General features: G+C 39.7%; 2 protein-coding genes across 2 annotated transcripts; both read left to right on the forward strand.

Moving 5' to 3' along the window:
- The first annotated feature begins 610 nt into the window (after window positions 1-610).
- LOC113048522 (B-cell receptor CD22-like) lies at window positions 611-8,471 on the forward strand. The gene is made up of 6 exons (XM_026210386.1): window positions 611-790; window positions 912-970; window positions 1,133-1,498; window positions 1,643-1,945; window positions 2,039-2,305; window positions 7,524-8,471. Exons 2-6 carry the CDS (start codon window positions 922-924, stop codon window positions 7,820-7,822), a joined length of 1,284 nt encoding a protein of 427 aa, XP_026066171.1. The 5' UTR covers window positions 611-790; window positions 912-921; the 3' UTR covers window positions 7,823-8,471.
- Window positions 8,472-10,354: 1,883 nt separating this feature from the next.
- LOC113048599 (B-cell receptor CD22-like) lies at window positions 10,355-14,851 on the forward strand. Its single transcript, XM_026210471.1, has 6 exons — window positions 10,355-10,451; window positions 10,560-10,618; window positions 10,785-11,147; window positions 11,304-11,606; window positions 11,700-11,963; window positions 13,829-14,851. The coding sequence occupies exons 2-6, from the start codon at window positions 10,570-10,572 to the stop codon at window positions 14,125-14,127; spliced, it is 1,278 nt and encodes a 425-aa protein (XP_026066256.1). The 5' UTR covers window positions 10,355-10,451; window positions 10,560-10,569; the 3' UTR covers window positions 14,128-14,851.
- The last annotated feature ends 755 nt before the right edge of the window (window positions 14,852-15,606 follow it).

The following is a 15,606-nucleotide window of genomic DNA, read 5'->3' on the forward strand; positions in this document are numbered from 1 at the left end:
CACCAAGACAAAGCAGATGGAGCTGGAGCCCACCAGGGCAGAGCAGAGGACCACCACAGTCAAGTAGATGGGACAGAAGCCCACCAGGGTGGAGCAGATGGAACTGAAGTTTACCAGGTCCGAGCAGATGGGGTCGGGACCCATGGCAGAGACTGGATCCTAGGAAAGCAAAGACAACACAGGCAGTACATTCATGGTGACCTCTGGTGGTGAGTGAATGGAAGTTCCTAGACCAGATTCATGACAGAGACTATATATATAATAGTATAATATATATATAATGTTAATCAGGTTGAATATGAAATGCATACTCACCAAAATAACCAGAGAATATGGTATTGTTTTTGATTTTATTGATCAACTAGTTAATCAGCTCATACTGAAGGAGAAGCTATAGCATTATAACCAAGCGAGCAGCTCGTAGTGTTGACACAGACACAGACACATTCACTTCACGTGTGAAAGCCACACTGCACTATATTTCCTGTCTTAGGACTGTGTTTCAAATGTGATGTTTCTGACCATCTAAAGTTTACTAAAATGAAATGTTTCTATGTTGAAGTTGAACACAGCATCTCATAACAGTAAATCATCTCATGCAACTATATCAAAAAGTACTGAATGATAATAAGGGTCATTTTTATTTCTTGGTCAGGCTGTTATTAATGAGTTCTGACTAAAGGAGAAGTGAAAAACCCAGCAGTGGTTATTTTCACACACATCTCTCCCTCGGTCCAGTGTAAAAGCATTTAGAGACTGAGCTCTAAGAGGATTTCTGTCTTCTTCCCTGGTAATTATTTACACACAAAACCATAAACCTTCTGTAGTTTTCAGTTTTGCTTTATTGTCAATTCTGTATTATAATGTAAGCCTAAATGTGTGTTTTTATTTGTTTATTATTTTGCTGTAAGGTGAATGTAAATGATGGAAACATTGGTGACGTTCCTCGTCACTGGATCTCTGATACAAGGTCTCATTCTTAGATTATTCCTCTATTTAACAAGATTAATTATTATTATGAAAGCACTTTTAAGTGACCTTCATGAGATCGAAGAGCAATAAGTTCTGCAGAAGTGTGTTCTGCTTGAATTTTCTGTGATTACTTCCTTATATCTGTTTGTTTTTGTTTTAGGTGTTTTGTGTGGCTTTAATACCAATCTGCCAAATAAAGTAGAAGCTCTGAAAGGATCCTGTGTTTTCATCCCCTGCACATTTGACATTGATCAACAATATGAAGCTGACCTCACTGACAGTGCAAAGAGAAAATGGTATAAAGACGGAAACCCTCCCGTTATAGTGTTTGACTCCAGCAGCCCCAACACTGGACTGTTAAAAGGAGAAATATTTGGCAATGCTACACAGAAAAACTGCACCACACGCTTCGATAATGTTGATCAGAGTCATAATGGGTCATATTACTTCAGACTTGAAGCCAATGGAATACTGAAACATAGCTACACAGGACCTACATACTCTGAAGTTGAAATTGTCGTCTTAGGTGAGTGTCATATTGTTCATGCTGCTTCTATAGTGTGACTGGACATAAAAATAAACCTACTACAGTACAATATATACCTCAATTTTGGATATAATGACACATAAGATCTTGTAATATTTGACTGCGTCTCTGTCTGTTTTTCAGGATCTCCACCCAAACCTACACTGAGCTTCTTTCCAGATCAGGAGAAGGTGATTGAGGGAAGTTCAGTGAGTCTGCGCTGCTCTACTAAGATCTTCTGTCCGTCTCATCCACCATCTCTCACATGGAGCTCGTCTCTCATCAAGAGCGTCACAGGACGACCGTATCAGAGCCAAATTGAGCTTATCTCTGATCTGAACTTCACTGTTTCTCACCGTCATCACAGGGTCAATTTCACCTGCACTGCAACACACCAGATACAGCAGCAGAACACAACACAAGAGTCTCGTCTGCTACACGTTCAGTGTAAGACAGGAATTATATCAATCTGTGCTGAATGATCATCTATAATTAGTGCTGTAAATCGTAAAGTAATCACCTGATTTTCTCCTTAACTAGATGCTCCTAAAAACACATCTGTGAGGATAAATCCAGCTGGTTTAGTTCTGGAGGGTCGTTCAGTGACTCTGATCTGCAACAGTGATGCAAACCCACCAGCAGTGAACTACACCTGGTACAGAGACACTGAGAGACCTCTGAATCCAGTTCAGACCGGACCAAACCTGACCATCAACAACCCCGACCCAACACACAGCGGACGATACTACTGTACAGCTGAGAACAAACACGGCACACAGAACTCATCAGTGCTGCTGGACGTCCAGTGTGAGTGTTACAAGTCTTAAAGGGGTCATATGACATTGCTAAAAATAACATTATTTGGTGTAATGCAATGAGTTTATGCAAAAAAAAAAAAAAAGTTATAATGTGCAAACCCGATTCCAAAAAAGTTGGTACACTGTACAAAATTTTGAATCGCCTGACCACAGAACAGTTTTCCACTTTGCTCTTCACTCTGGATCATTTCTCCTGTCCACCCTCAGAAAGATGGGCATCTCTGGAACCATACTCCTGTGGTTTAAGTCCTACCTCTCTGATAGATCCTTCAGGGTGTCTTGGAGGGGTGAAGTTTCTAAGTCACAACGACTTGCTACTGGGGTTCCTCAAGGCTCAGTACCTGGACCGCTTCTCTTCTCTATCTACATGACGTCATTAGGATCTGTCATTCAGAAGCATGACTTTTCTTATCACTGCTACGCTGATGACACTCAACTCTACTTCTCATTCCAACCAGATGACCCGACGGTAGCTGCTCGCATTTCAGCCTGTCTGAGTGACATTTTTAGCTGGATGAATGACCATCACCTTCAGCTCAACCTTGCTGACAAAAAAGACAAAACTGCTGGTGGTTCCAGATAACCCATCGTTTCATCACAACTTCTCTCTACAGCTGGGTTACAACCATAACTCCTTCAGGACACCCAGAAACCTAGAAGTTGTGATGGATCATCAGTTAAGCTTCACAGACCATATTGCTACAACAACCCGGTCCTACAGATTTGCCTTATGCAACATTAGGAAGATTAGACCATTCCCGCCAGAGCAATCCACCCAACTTCTTGTCCAAGCTCTTGTTCTCTCCAGACTAGACTATTGTAATGCTCTCCTGGCTCTTCCTGCATGTACTGTCAAGCCTCTTCAACTGATCCAGAATGCAGCAGCGAGGGTTGTCTTCAATGAGCCAAAAAAAACTCTACTCATCAGGTTACACGGCTACCAGTAGCTGCTCGCATCAAATTCAAGGTACTGATTCTTTCCTACAAGACGACCACTGGCATGGCACCAACATATCTAAACTCACTAGTTCAATTTTATCTGCCCTCCAGAAGTTTGCGCTCTGCAAGTGAACGACGCCTTGTGGTGCCATCCCAAAGAGGTTCAAAATCACTTTCACTGACCTTTTGTTGGACTGTGCCCAACTGGTGGAATGACCTCCAAATCTTAATTTGAACAGCTGAGTCTTTACTCATTTTCAAAAAACATCTAAAGACTCATCTTTTTCGCCAGCATTTAACCAATTAATGCTAGCACTTACCTTTTCTTTTCTTGTCTATCATATTCTTAAAAAAACAACAACAACCTAGTTACGTGTTCTGTACTAGACTAACTGAGACTTGTCATGGCACTTGTATACTGTTGTTGTTCTCTTGTTGTCTGATTGCTTCTATTGTTCTAATTTGTAAGTCATTTTGGATAAAAGCGTCTGCTAAATGATTAAATGTTAAATGTAAATTATTCTATTTCTTTTTTTTAGCACAATTTGTACAGTGTCCCAATTTATTGGAATCGTGTTCTTACATTATTGTTGCTCCTCTATGCCGCCCTGGTGGGTATCTGTCTTGTCTGCTCGGCTGTGGTGGCCCTCTGCGCCGCCTTGGTGGGCCTCTGTCTCAACCACAAAGCGGTGGTGGTTCTCTGCACCGACCTGTTGGGCGTCAGTCCAATCTGCGACATCCCAGTGGGCTCCAGTTCCACCTGCTCCACCCTGAATTCCTGCCCTGTCGGCTCTGCCCTGGGCCCCTGAACTTTCCGTTCCCTCCTGGCCTCTTTGTTTTGTTGTTGTTGTTGTTTTTTTTTTTCTCAGTTTCACTCTATGGACCTGGCCCTTCATCCCTCCCCCTGGTCCTCTGCTGGTCCACCTCCCTCCTGGTCTCCTTGTTGTTGTTGTTTTTTCACTTCCAGTCTCTGTTTCCCTTTATGGCCCTGCCCCCCCCCCCCTTTATCCTCCACCAGTCCACCTCCCTCCTGGTCTCTGTGTTCCTTGGATTGTTCTTGTGTTCGGTGGAGCATCTGGTAGCTGCTCCTTAGAGGAGGGGGTAATGTCACAGTGTCTGGTTGGTGTTTCCCTGGGTGTCCACTAGTGGTCTCCCTTCCCCATAGTCACCCCACTGCAGGCACTACATTTCCCACAAGCCTTTGTTCCATTCATCACAGTTAATTGCACACCTGTTTATTGCACTCAGCTGTCTCCACTTTCATCGTTTGCACCTGTCCTTAAACCAGCCTGTCTCTATCTAATTCATGGAATCCTTGTTTAATGTTACCCGGCTTTTTCGTGTTCACTGGTGTTTCGTGTTTCCTTGTGGACTTTTATGTTTCTTGTTCTGACTGCTTACCTGGATTGTGACCTTTGCTTACTGGATTGTAATTTTTGGATTTCCCAAATAAAACACTGCACTTGGATCTTCCTGTTTGTGTGTAGAAGATTACCAAATACTCACACTGGACATCTAGAAGATTACCAAGTACTCACACTGGACATCTCGAAGATTACCAAGTACTCACACTTGACATCTGGAAGTTCTAGATGTCAAGTGTGAGTACTTGGTAATCTTCTAGATGTCCAGTGCAAGTAATCTGCTGAACATCCAGTGCATGTAGGCTACTTGGTAATCTTCTAGATGTCCAATGTTAGTACTTGGTAATCTTCTAGATGTCGAGTGCAAGTAATCTGCTGAACATCCAGTGCATGTAGGCTACTTGGTAATCTTCTAGATGTCCAATGTGAGTACTTGGTAATCTTCCAGATGTCCAATGTGAGTACTTGGTAATCTTCTAGATGTCGAGTGCTAGTAATCTGCTGAACATCCAGTGCATGTACTTGGTAATCTTCTAGATGTCCAATGTTAGTACTTGGTAATCTTCTAGATGTCCAATGTGAGTACTTGGTAATCTTCCAGATGTCTATATGTGAGTACTTGGTAATCTTCTAGACGTCCAGTGCAAGTAATCTGCTGAACATCCAGTGCATGTACTTGGTAATCTTCTAGATGTCAAGTGTGAGAACTTGGTAATCTTCTAGATGTACAATGTGAGTACTTGGTAATCTTCTAGATGTCAAGTGTGAGTACTTCGTAATCTTATAGATGTCCAATGTGAGTACTTTGTAATCTTCTGCAAATAATCTGCTGAACATTCAGTGCATGTACTTGGTAATCTTCCAGATGTCCAATGTAAGTACTTGGTAATCTTCTAGATGTCAAGTGTGAGTACTTGGTAATCTTCTAGATGTCCAGTGCAAGTAATCTGCTGAACATCCAGTGCATTTACTTGGTAATCTTAAAGATGTCCAATGTGAGTACTTGGTAATCGTCTAGATGTCCAGTGCAAGTAATCTGCTGAACATCCAGTGCATTTACTTGGTAATCTTAAAGATGTCCAATGTGAGTACTTGGTAATCGTCTAGACGTCCAGTGCAAGTAATCTGCTTAACATCCAGTGCATTTACTTGGTAATCTTCTAGATGTCCAATGTTAGTACTTGGTAATCTTCTAGATGTCCAATGTGAGTACTTGGTAATCTTCCAGATGTCTATATGTGAGTACTTGGTAATCTTCTAGACGTCCAGTGCAAGTAATCTGCTGAACATCCAGTGCATGTACTTGGTTATCTTCCAGATGCCCAATGTAAGTACTTGGTAATCTTCTAGATGTCAAGTGTGAGTACTTGGTAATCTGCCAGATGCCCAATGTAAGTACTTGGTAATCTTCTAGATGTCAAGTGTGAGTACTTGGTAATCTTCTAGATGTCCAGTGCAAGTAATCTGCTGAACATCCAGTGCATTTACTTGGTAATCTTAAAGATGTCCAATGTGAGTACTTGGTAATCGTCTAGATGTCCAGTGCAAGTAATCTGCTGAACATCCAGTGCATTTACTTGGTAATCTTAAAGATGTCCAATGTGAGTACTTGGTAATCGTCTAGACGTCCAGTGCAAGTAATCTGCTTAACATCCAGTGCATTTACTTGGTAATCTTCTAGATGTCCAATGTTAGTACTTGGTAATCTTCTAGATGTCCAATGTGAGTACTTGGTAATCTTCCAGATGTCTATATGTGAGTACTTGGTAATCTTCTAGACGTCCAGTGCAAGTAATCTGCTGAACATCCAGTGCATGTACTTGGTTATCTTCCAGATGCCCAATGTAAGTACTTGGTAATCTTCTAGATGTCAAGTGTGAGTACTTGGTAATCTGCCAGATGCCCAATGTAAGTACTTGGTAATCTTCTAGATGTCAAGTGTGAGTACTTGGTACTCTTATAGATGTCCAATGTGAGTACTTGGTAATCTTCTGCAAGTAATCTGCTGAACATTCAGTGCATGTACTTGGTAATCTTCCAGATGTCCAGTGCGAGTACTTGGTAATCTTCTTGATGTCAAGTGTGAGTACTTGGTAATCTTCTAGTTTTCTAGTGCAAATAATCTGGTAAACATCCAGTGTGTGTACTTGGTAATCTGCTGAGAATCTAGCATGAGTAATTGTAATCTTCTGGGTCTCTACTGCAAGTACTTGGCAATCTACAAGATGTCTGGTGTAAGTACTGTGTCCAGTGTGAGTACTGGGTTATCCTTTTGTACATCCAGTGCAAATAGTTGTTATTTTACCAGGAGTCTAGTCCAAGTACTTAATAATCTTCTAGATGTCCAGAGTTAGTACTTGATAATCTTCTAGATGTTCAGTGTGGGTACTTGATAATCTTCTAGATGTCCAGAGTGAGTAATTGGTAATCTTCTAGATGTCCAGAGTGAGTACTTGGTAATCTTCTAGATGTCCAGAGTGAGTAATTGGTAAACTTCTAGATGTCCAGAGTGAGTACTTAGTAAACTACTAGATGTCCAGTAAGTGTGAGTACTTGTTAATCTGCAGGACATTCAGTTCAGATGGTCCAAGCATGGAAGACAGTCTCTGTCCGACTGCATGACAAACTTAGACAAGAGCATATACAACACTTTCTCATCCTATATCTTACTTTGTTTGTACTGTTTTAGCACAGTAGGCTTAAACGTCTGCACACAGTTAGTGTGAAGTAAATAAGTAACGGGTAAAATACAGACAAGTGGTGTTGTGACCTGCTGTCGATGTTTCAACACGTTTCCTGCATCTTAAACTTGTAATAAGAGAGCTTTAAACCTGCAGCCTTTCAAATGTTAAACTGTTAGATCACACATTCTACATTGCATATCTTTTTTTTTTTTTTTCTCAGATGCCCCAAAAAACACATCATTGTCAGTGTTTCCCTCCGGCTCAGTGATGGAGGGTCATTCAGTGACTCTGATCTGCAGCAGTGATGCAAACCCAGCAGTGAACTACATCTGGTACAGAGACACTGAGAGACATCTGAATCCAGTTCAGACCGGACCAAACCTGACCATCAACAACACCAACCTGACACACAGCGGACGATACTACTGTACAGCTGAGAACAAACACGGCACACAGAACTCATCAGTGCTGCTGGACGTCCAGCAGACTCATTTCTGTCTGCATCCTGCTGACCATTAACTTTTAAACGTTATGTATTCATTAGACTTTTGAAATTTCTTATAATTATTGTCCCCCCAATATACTTAACTTTACTTTTCTCTTTGTCTTTTGGTTCACTGTTTATCTGGAGTGACTCTTAAATGTTACTGTCAAATATGTTTGGATAGAGTGATCCAGAGGTGGGTGTAAGTTACACATGTGCAAGCAGGGACGAACTGGGAGTGAAAAACAACTCTCAAACAGGCCCACCAAAACTACAATCAGTCACTATTATCTCACAATATAATAGTAATTCTGTCAAATTTATGGCAAATAACATCACACCACCCATGGTGAAAACCTTGGCTTTATTTTCATTTTCCATTGACTTCCATATTTTCTACATTTCAAATTTTAACATCAGCATTAAGGCATTTCTTGGTTGTTTATCGAGGTGTTTTTTTTCCTCACTGACAGTGTTAGCTGTTGGTAATTTCACATTTTACTGCCTTTTTGTGGGAGTATCTGGAATTTTTTAAATATTTATTTTAGACATTTGTGGGAAGCAAAAAAGCAGGTGTTTTTTTGGAGAGGGAAATTAAGCTTAATAATAAAAGCATCATTTACTCACCAAACCTTTATTTTCTTCTCCGAAACACAAAAGACGAAAATTTATGCTGCTCTTTTCAACAGATCTAATAGACCTATGACTGTCAGAACTATGGAACAACAGATAAATAGATCAGAGTATAGAAGTTTGTGTAAAGGCTGTGCACACACACACACACACACACACACACACACACTTGTCTTCTAATTAAAACATGAACATCACTGCATGAGTTGATTCTTATTAAGCTTAAGCAGCAGGCTCTAGTATAATGAGTGTTCAAACTCCTCTCAAATTAACTAACCAGCACAGCAATTACACAAATACAAACAGAACAAGTCATTTACACACATTCAGCCGCTATCTCTCTCTCTATTGTTCTCAGTGTTCTTCTACCTCATGCGGAATTATTAATGCAGACGGACACTCGCTCTTTAGGAAACTCCAGTGAGTGTGTAAATATAACCTATATATAAAAACTATATTCAATTAATGCTATAATTCAATCAATTTAATGTTTGATCAGGTTAAATATGAAATGCATATTAAATATACCTTTTTGGTCTTGGATACATTTCCATTTATTCATTTAGCAGACACTTTTATTATTTTGTGTTGTAGACCACGAAATAGCGATTGATTTACGAATTTAGGATTTACAAATTTTAACAAAAGAAAAAAAAATTATAACATTTTAAATGTTTAAATTATTATATTATTTAAAACTGATTTATGTGGGTGAATTTTCGTATTGGTCCGAACAAAAACTGCAGACTGGATTACTGAAAATGCACATTCATTCTCTTCCAGTAGGAGGTGCTTTTGGTATGTCAGAAATATAGTGGTTTCCATGGTAACGGCTGTAAACAAAGAAGCTCAGCTAATAAACAATACTTTATCAGGTAAAATGAAAATGCTAACTTTTCTGAAGACAAAGGTTACCTTCAGAGGTTCATTCAAGTAAAAACGTGAATAAGTGGGAATGAGAAAAGTGTGAAAAAATATAGCCTATATTGACGAGGAAAGTCCACTGATGAGTTAATCCTACATTTTATTTTAGTCATTTTAACTTAGGGCTGTCAATCAATTAAAATATATGATTGCGATTTATTGCATGAATTTAATCGCACATTTTTATTTGTTATAATTGTACCTTAAATTAATACTTTCCCCCAAGATTTCACAGACGAGACTTAAGCTTAGTCCCAGACTAAAATACATGTTTCAGTTGTCTCAACTGAAAATATCTTGCTCTGACATATCTTAAAATATGTCAGTGTCAATATTTCTGTGTCAAGATGCACATCTGTTACATTTTCTTCTAAGGCAATTTTGTGAAGTTGCTTAAATATCTTAATTAAACGAAGGCCTAGTCCTGGTTTAAGCTAAGCCCCGTTTGTGAAACTGGGCCTTCAAGATTTTAATCTAATCAACATGGGCATGGACAGATAATGATGCTTTATGTAATATATGTTTATTATTAGTGAAACCAATAGTAATCAGAGCATGAACGTGTTTCATAGGTCATAGATGTTTTTCAAAGAACTTTTAAACACATGATAAAAACATAGAAATATTAGGTTCGTATTACTTATCTTTCTTTATACTGAACAATTTACTTACACAAACCTGTTTGCATTTTCACAAGACTGGGCAGCTCACTTCTTCTGAACATGCAAAGTGTAAATTTATTATTACATTTGTTTGCCTCTCTGTGCTGTGCCACATAGTGTATTCTGATGCAGCTAAATTGTAAAAACTGTTTTCATTGATATATTTGATACACAAGATAAAGACAATAGCTGTGCTGTGATTTCAGCTATACTTGCATTTAAAATAAGAGAAGTAACAGAAGTGTGCAAGTGTGCACACGCGATGGGAAAGAGAGACCACTTATGTATTGGTCAGGCTGCTGTTACTGAGTTCTGACTAAAGGGGAAGTGGGGAAAGAAAAAACAGTAGTTGTTATTTTCAGACACATCTCTCCCTCCGTCCAGTGTAAAACATTTATAGCTTGAGATCTGAGAGGATTTCTGTCGTCTTCAAATCTCTTCTCCGGTAATTCATTTACACATAAAACCGTAAACTTGCTTGCTTTATTGTCAATTCTGTATTATAATATAGGTCTAATTGTGTGTTTATATTTGTTTGTTATTCTGCTGTAAGGTGAATGTAAATGATGGAAACATTGGTGACGTTCCTCCTTACTGGATCTCTGATACAAGGTCTCAATCTTAGACTATTCCTCTATTCTATTTAACAAGATGAATTATTATTATGAAAGCATTTTCACGTGCGCTTGAGATTAAAGAGTAATAAGTTCTGCAGAAGTGTGTTCTGTTTGTATTCTCTGATCGTTTACTTTCTTCGATCTGTTTGTCTATGTTTTAGGTGTTTTTTGTGGCTTTAATATGAATCTGTCGAAGAGAGTAGAAGCTGTGAAAGGATCCTGTGTTTTCATCCCCTGCACATTTGATATCGAACAAAGATATGAAAAAGATCTCACTGACAGTGCAAAGAGAAAATGGTTTAAAGTCGGAAGAAGTAGAGCTGTGTTTGACTCCAGCAGCCCCAACACTGGACTGTTAAAAGGAGAAATATTTGGCACTGCTACACAGAAAAACTGCACCACACGCTTCGAAAATGTTGATCAGAGTCATAATGGGTCATATTACTTCAGACTTGAAGCCAATGGAATATTGAAACATAGCTACACAGGACCTACATACTCTGAAGTTGAAATTGTCGTCTTAGGTGAGTGTCATATTGTTCATGCTGCTTCTATAGTGTGACTGGACATCTAAATCTAGAATCTAGAAATCTACTTCTGTACAATATATACCTTAAGTTTCGGATATAATGACCCATAAGATCTTGTAATATTTGACTGCGTCTCTGTCTGTTTTTCAGGATCTCCCCCCAAACCTACACTGAGCTTCTTTCCAGATCAGGAGGAGGTGATTGAGGGAAGTTCAGTGAGTCTGCGCTGCTCTACTAAGATCTTCTGTCCGTCTCGTCCATCATCTCTCACATGGAGCTCGTCTCTCATCGAGAGCGTCACAGGACGACAGTATCAGAGCCAAACTGAGCTCATCTCTGATCTGAACTTCACTGTTTCTCACCGTCATCACAGAGTCACTTTCACCTGCACTGCAACACATCAGCTACAGAAGCAGATCACAACACAAGAGTCTCGTCTGCTACACGTTCAGTGTAAGACAGGAATTATATCAGTCAGTGCTGAATGATCATCTATAATTAGTGCTGTAAATCGTAAAGTAATCACCTGATTTTCTCCTCAACTAGATGCTCCTAAAAACCCATCTGTGAGGATAAATCCAGCTGGTTTAGTTCTGGAGGGTCGTTCAGTGACTCTGATCTGCAGCAGTGATGCAAACCCAGCAGTGAACTACACCTGGTACAGAGACACTGAGAGACCTCTGAATCCAGTTCAGACCGGACCAAACCTGACCATCAACAACACCGACCCGACACACAGCGGACGATACTACTGTACAGCTGAGAACAAACACGGCACACAGAACTCATCAGTGCTGCTGGACGTCCAGTGTGAGTGTTACAAGTCTATGCCCGCCTTTCTGAAATGCGTAAATTTTTACAAAGCACATCGGTCTGAAAAGCAAGGTGTGCTGTGATTGGCCAGCTATCCAGTGCATTGTGATTGGCCAAACAGCAACTGCAAGAATAAAAGTAACGCCTTCTTTCTTTGTGTGAACAGTTGTGCAGCGTTATGAAAATCTTCCCACATCTTGACGTAGACATGTGGGGCCATGTTAGAATAGGTAGTTTTAGGTAGGATTGGTTGACTATTAACTGTTAGAATGAATATCCCTTTGGAGACTTTAGTCTTTGCAACTTTACTGATTTTTTTTTATGTACCAAAAGCTTGTAGTACTGCAAAGAGAAAGAAAAAAATTTAATCACATCATATGACCCCTTTAAATAATTGGTAATATATATTTTCCACACATTAATTTGTGTTATTTTACAGTTTATGTCTTTACTGTAATCTAAAAGAAAATCTGAAAAATAGTCATAACACTAAATACTGTGACATCCAGTGAGAGTACCTCTAAAACTTTTGAACATTCAGTGTGTGTTCTTGGTAATCTGCTGAGAATCTAGCATGAGTAATTGTAATCAACTGGTCATCTATTGCAAGAATTTGACAATCTACTAGATGTCCAGTGCAAGTACTGTGTCCAGTGTGAGTTGTGGGTTATCACTTTTAAATCCAGTGCAAATACTTGGTTATTTACCAGGAGTTTATTGCAAGTACCTGGTAATCTTCTAGATGTCCAGTGCGAGTACTTGGTAATCTTCTAGATGTCCAGTGCGAGTACTTGGTAATCTTCTAGATGTCCAGTGCGAGTACTTGGTAATCTTTTAGATGTCCAGTGCGAGTACTTGGTAATCTTCTAGATGTCGAGTGCGAGTACTTAGTAATCTTCTAGATGTCAAGTGCGAGTACTTGGTAATCTTCTAGATGTCCAGTGCGAGTACTTGGTAATCTTCTAGATGTCCAGTGCGAGTACTTGATAATCTTCTAGATGTCAAGTGCGAGTACTTGGTAATCTTCTAGATGTCAAGTGCGAGTACTTGGTAATCTTCTAGATGTCAAGTGTGAGTACTTGGTAATCTTCTAGATGTCAAGTGCGAGTACTTGGTAATCTTCTAGATGTCAAGTGCGAGTACTTGGTAATCTTCTAGATGTCAAGTGCGAGTACTTGGTAATCTTCTAGATGTCAAGTGCGAGTACTTGGTAATCTTCTAGATGTCCAGTGCGAGTACTTGGTAATCTTCTAGATGTCAAGTGCGAGTACTTGGTAATCTTCTAGATGTCAAGTGCGAGTACTTGGTAATCTTCTAGATGTCCAGTGCGAGTACTTGGTAATCTTCTAGATGTCCAGTGCGAGTACTTGGTAATCTTCTAGATGTCCAGTGCGAGTACTTGGTAATCTTCTAGATGTCCAGTGTGAGTACTTGGTAATCTTCTAGATGTCCAGAGTGAGTACTTAGTAAACTACTAGATGTCCAGTAAGTGTGAGTACTTGTTAATCTGCAGGACATTCAGTTCAGATGGTTCAAGCATGAAAGACAGTCTCTGTTCGACTGCATGACAAACTTAGAAAAGAACATATACAACACTTTCTCATCCTATATCTTACTGTGTTTGTGTTGTCTTAGCACAGTAGACTTTAACTTCTACACACAGTTAGTGAACAAGTAATGGGTAAAATACAGACATGTGGTGTTTTGTCAGTGTTGTGGCCTGCTGCAGATGATTGAACAAATGCTTCAACACGTTACCTGCATCTGAAACTTGTAAAATAGAGAGGCTAAAACCTGCAGCCTTTCAAATGTTAAACTGTTAGATCACACATTCTACATTGCATATCTTTTTTTTTCCTCAGATGCCCCAAAAAACACATCATTGTCAGTGTTTCCCTCCGGCTCAGTGATAGAGGGCAAACCAGTGACTCTGATCTGCAGCAGTGATGCAAACCCAGCAGTGAACTACACCTGGTACAGAGACACTGAGAGACATCTGAATCCAGTTCAGACCGGACCAAACCTGACCATCAACAACACCGACCCGACACACAGTGGACGATACTACTGTACAGCTGAGAACAAACACGGCACACAGAACTCATCAGTGCTGCTGGACGTCCAGCAGACTCATTTCTGTCTGCATCCTGCTGACCATTAACTTTTAAGCGTCATGTTTTCATCAGACTTTAGATATCCATCCTAAACATAGGTGAAAATCCCACAACAACCACAACAGCTTGATGTTGTCTAATGTGGCACGGTCTCCCTGCGTCACTTATAGTATAAAGACCTTTCTCTGTGTATACATATCCTTACAAGTTTTAACTGTGTTATTGTCCCCTTCAAAAATTGCTCGTCCCCTCACTGTATGACGAAATGTATCCCCCGAAACGTAACTTTTCTCTTTGTCTTTTGGTTCCCTGTTTATCTGGAGTGACTCGTAAATGTTACTGTAAAATATGTTTGGATAGAGTGATCCAGAGGTGGGAGTAAGTTACACATGTGCAAGCAGGGACAAACTGGGAGTGAAAAACGGCTCACCAAAACTACAATCAGTCGCTACTATCTAACAATATTACAGCAATTCTGTCACATTTACATCAAATAACATCACACCACCCATGGTGAAAACCTTTGTTTTTCTGTTATTTTCCATTTACTTCCATATTTTCTATCCTCTAATCTCAACACATCAGCATTAAGGCATTTCTTGGTTGTTTATTGAGTTGTTTTCCTCACAGAGAGCATTACTGTAGCTGTTGGTAATCATAACCATTTATGTCACAATTTACCGCCTTTGTGGGAGTCTCTTGAATTTTTTAAATATTTAAAAAAGCAGGATTTTTTTGTAGAGGGAAATAAAGCTTAATAATCAAAGCATCATTCAGTCAACCCAATGTCGATCCAAACCTGTATTTTATTAACTTATGACTGTCAGAATTATAGAACAACAGATAAATAGATTACAGTAGAGAAGACAGACAGTAAAAAAAAAACACACACCTAGCAACCACACCGAGCACCCTAGCAACAGCCTATAAGTAACAAACAAAAAAACAAAACTCGCAGAACAAGCTCACAAACCACAATCACACTGTCATCAAATTTGGGAAAAACACAGTATTTATTAATGTAGTTTTTAAACAGTCTGCCATTTTGAAATATTCTTACCCACCCACCCACCCACACACACACACACACACACGCACACACACACACGCACACACACACACACACACACACACACACACACACACCCACACACACACACACACAAACACGTATACTCTTAAGTGTAATTACATCCTGTAATGCCTAGCACTCTGTGTGCATGATGGATTATTGCATGACACCATTATTTAGCTGAAAAATGATTAATGGCATACGAGCTCCATAAACACAGAGCTTTGAGCTGGAACTGAGAGACAAGCCCACGGAGAGCGTCTGTGACCCACACACACCTCTGAAATAAACACCACCACGGCCTACATGAAATATGAGCCGCGTTAAAGCACCATTGTTCTCCGAATGACAGGAGGAGCAGAATTCATTCAGAATTCGTCCAGGAGCGATAAACTCTTCATTATAACTCCAGACGGCTGTAGAAAAATGGAAAAGAGGAAAACTCCACATAAAA

This window comes from Carassius auratus, chromosome 29 (assembly GCF_003368295.1).
Source record: "Carassius auratus strain Wakin chromosome 29, ASM336829v1, whole genome shotgun sequence".
NCBI lineage: Eukaryota > Metazoa > Chordata > Actinopteri > Cypriniformes > Cyprinidae > Carassius > Carassius auratus.

What these genes read in the sequence shown, in the direction of transcription:
- LOC113048522 (XM_026210386.1), top strand. Translation starts at nt 922, where the DNA reads ATGATGGAAACATTGGTGACGTTCCTCGTCACTGGATCTCTGATACAA. An exon ending in AGTTGAAATTGTCGTCTTAG is followed by an intron (nt 1,499 to 1,642) that starts GTGAGTGTCATA and finishes TCTGTTTTTCAG; the next exon opens with GATCTCCACCCAAACCTACA. An exon ending in AGTGCTGCTGGACGTCCAGT is followed by an intron (nt 2,306 to 7,523) that starts GTGAGTGTTACA and finishes TTTTTTTCTCAG; the next exon opens with ATGCCCCAAAAAACACATCA.
- LOC113048599 (XM_026210471.1), top strand. Translation starts at nt 10,570, where the DNA reads ATGATGGAAACATTGGTGACGTTCCTCCTTACTGGATCTCTGATACAA. An exon ending in TACTGGATCTCTGATACAAG is followed by an intron (nt 10,619 to 10,784) that starts GTCTCAATCTTA and finishes TCTATGTTTTAG; the next exon opens with GTGTTTTTTGTGGCTTTAAT. An exon ending in AGTGCTGCTGGACGTCCAGT is followed by an intron (nt 11,964 to 13,828) that starts GTGAGTGTTACA and finishes TTTTTTCCTCAG; the next exon opens with ATGCCCCAAAAAACACATCA.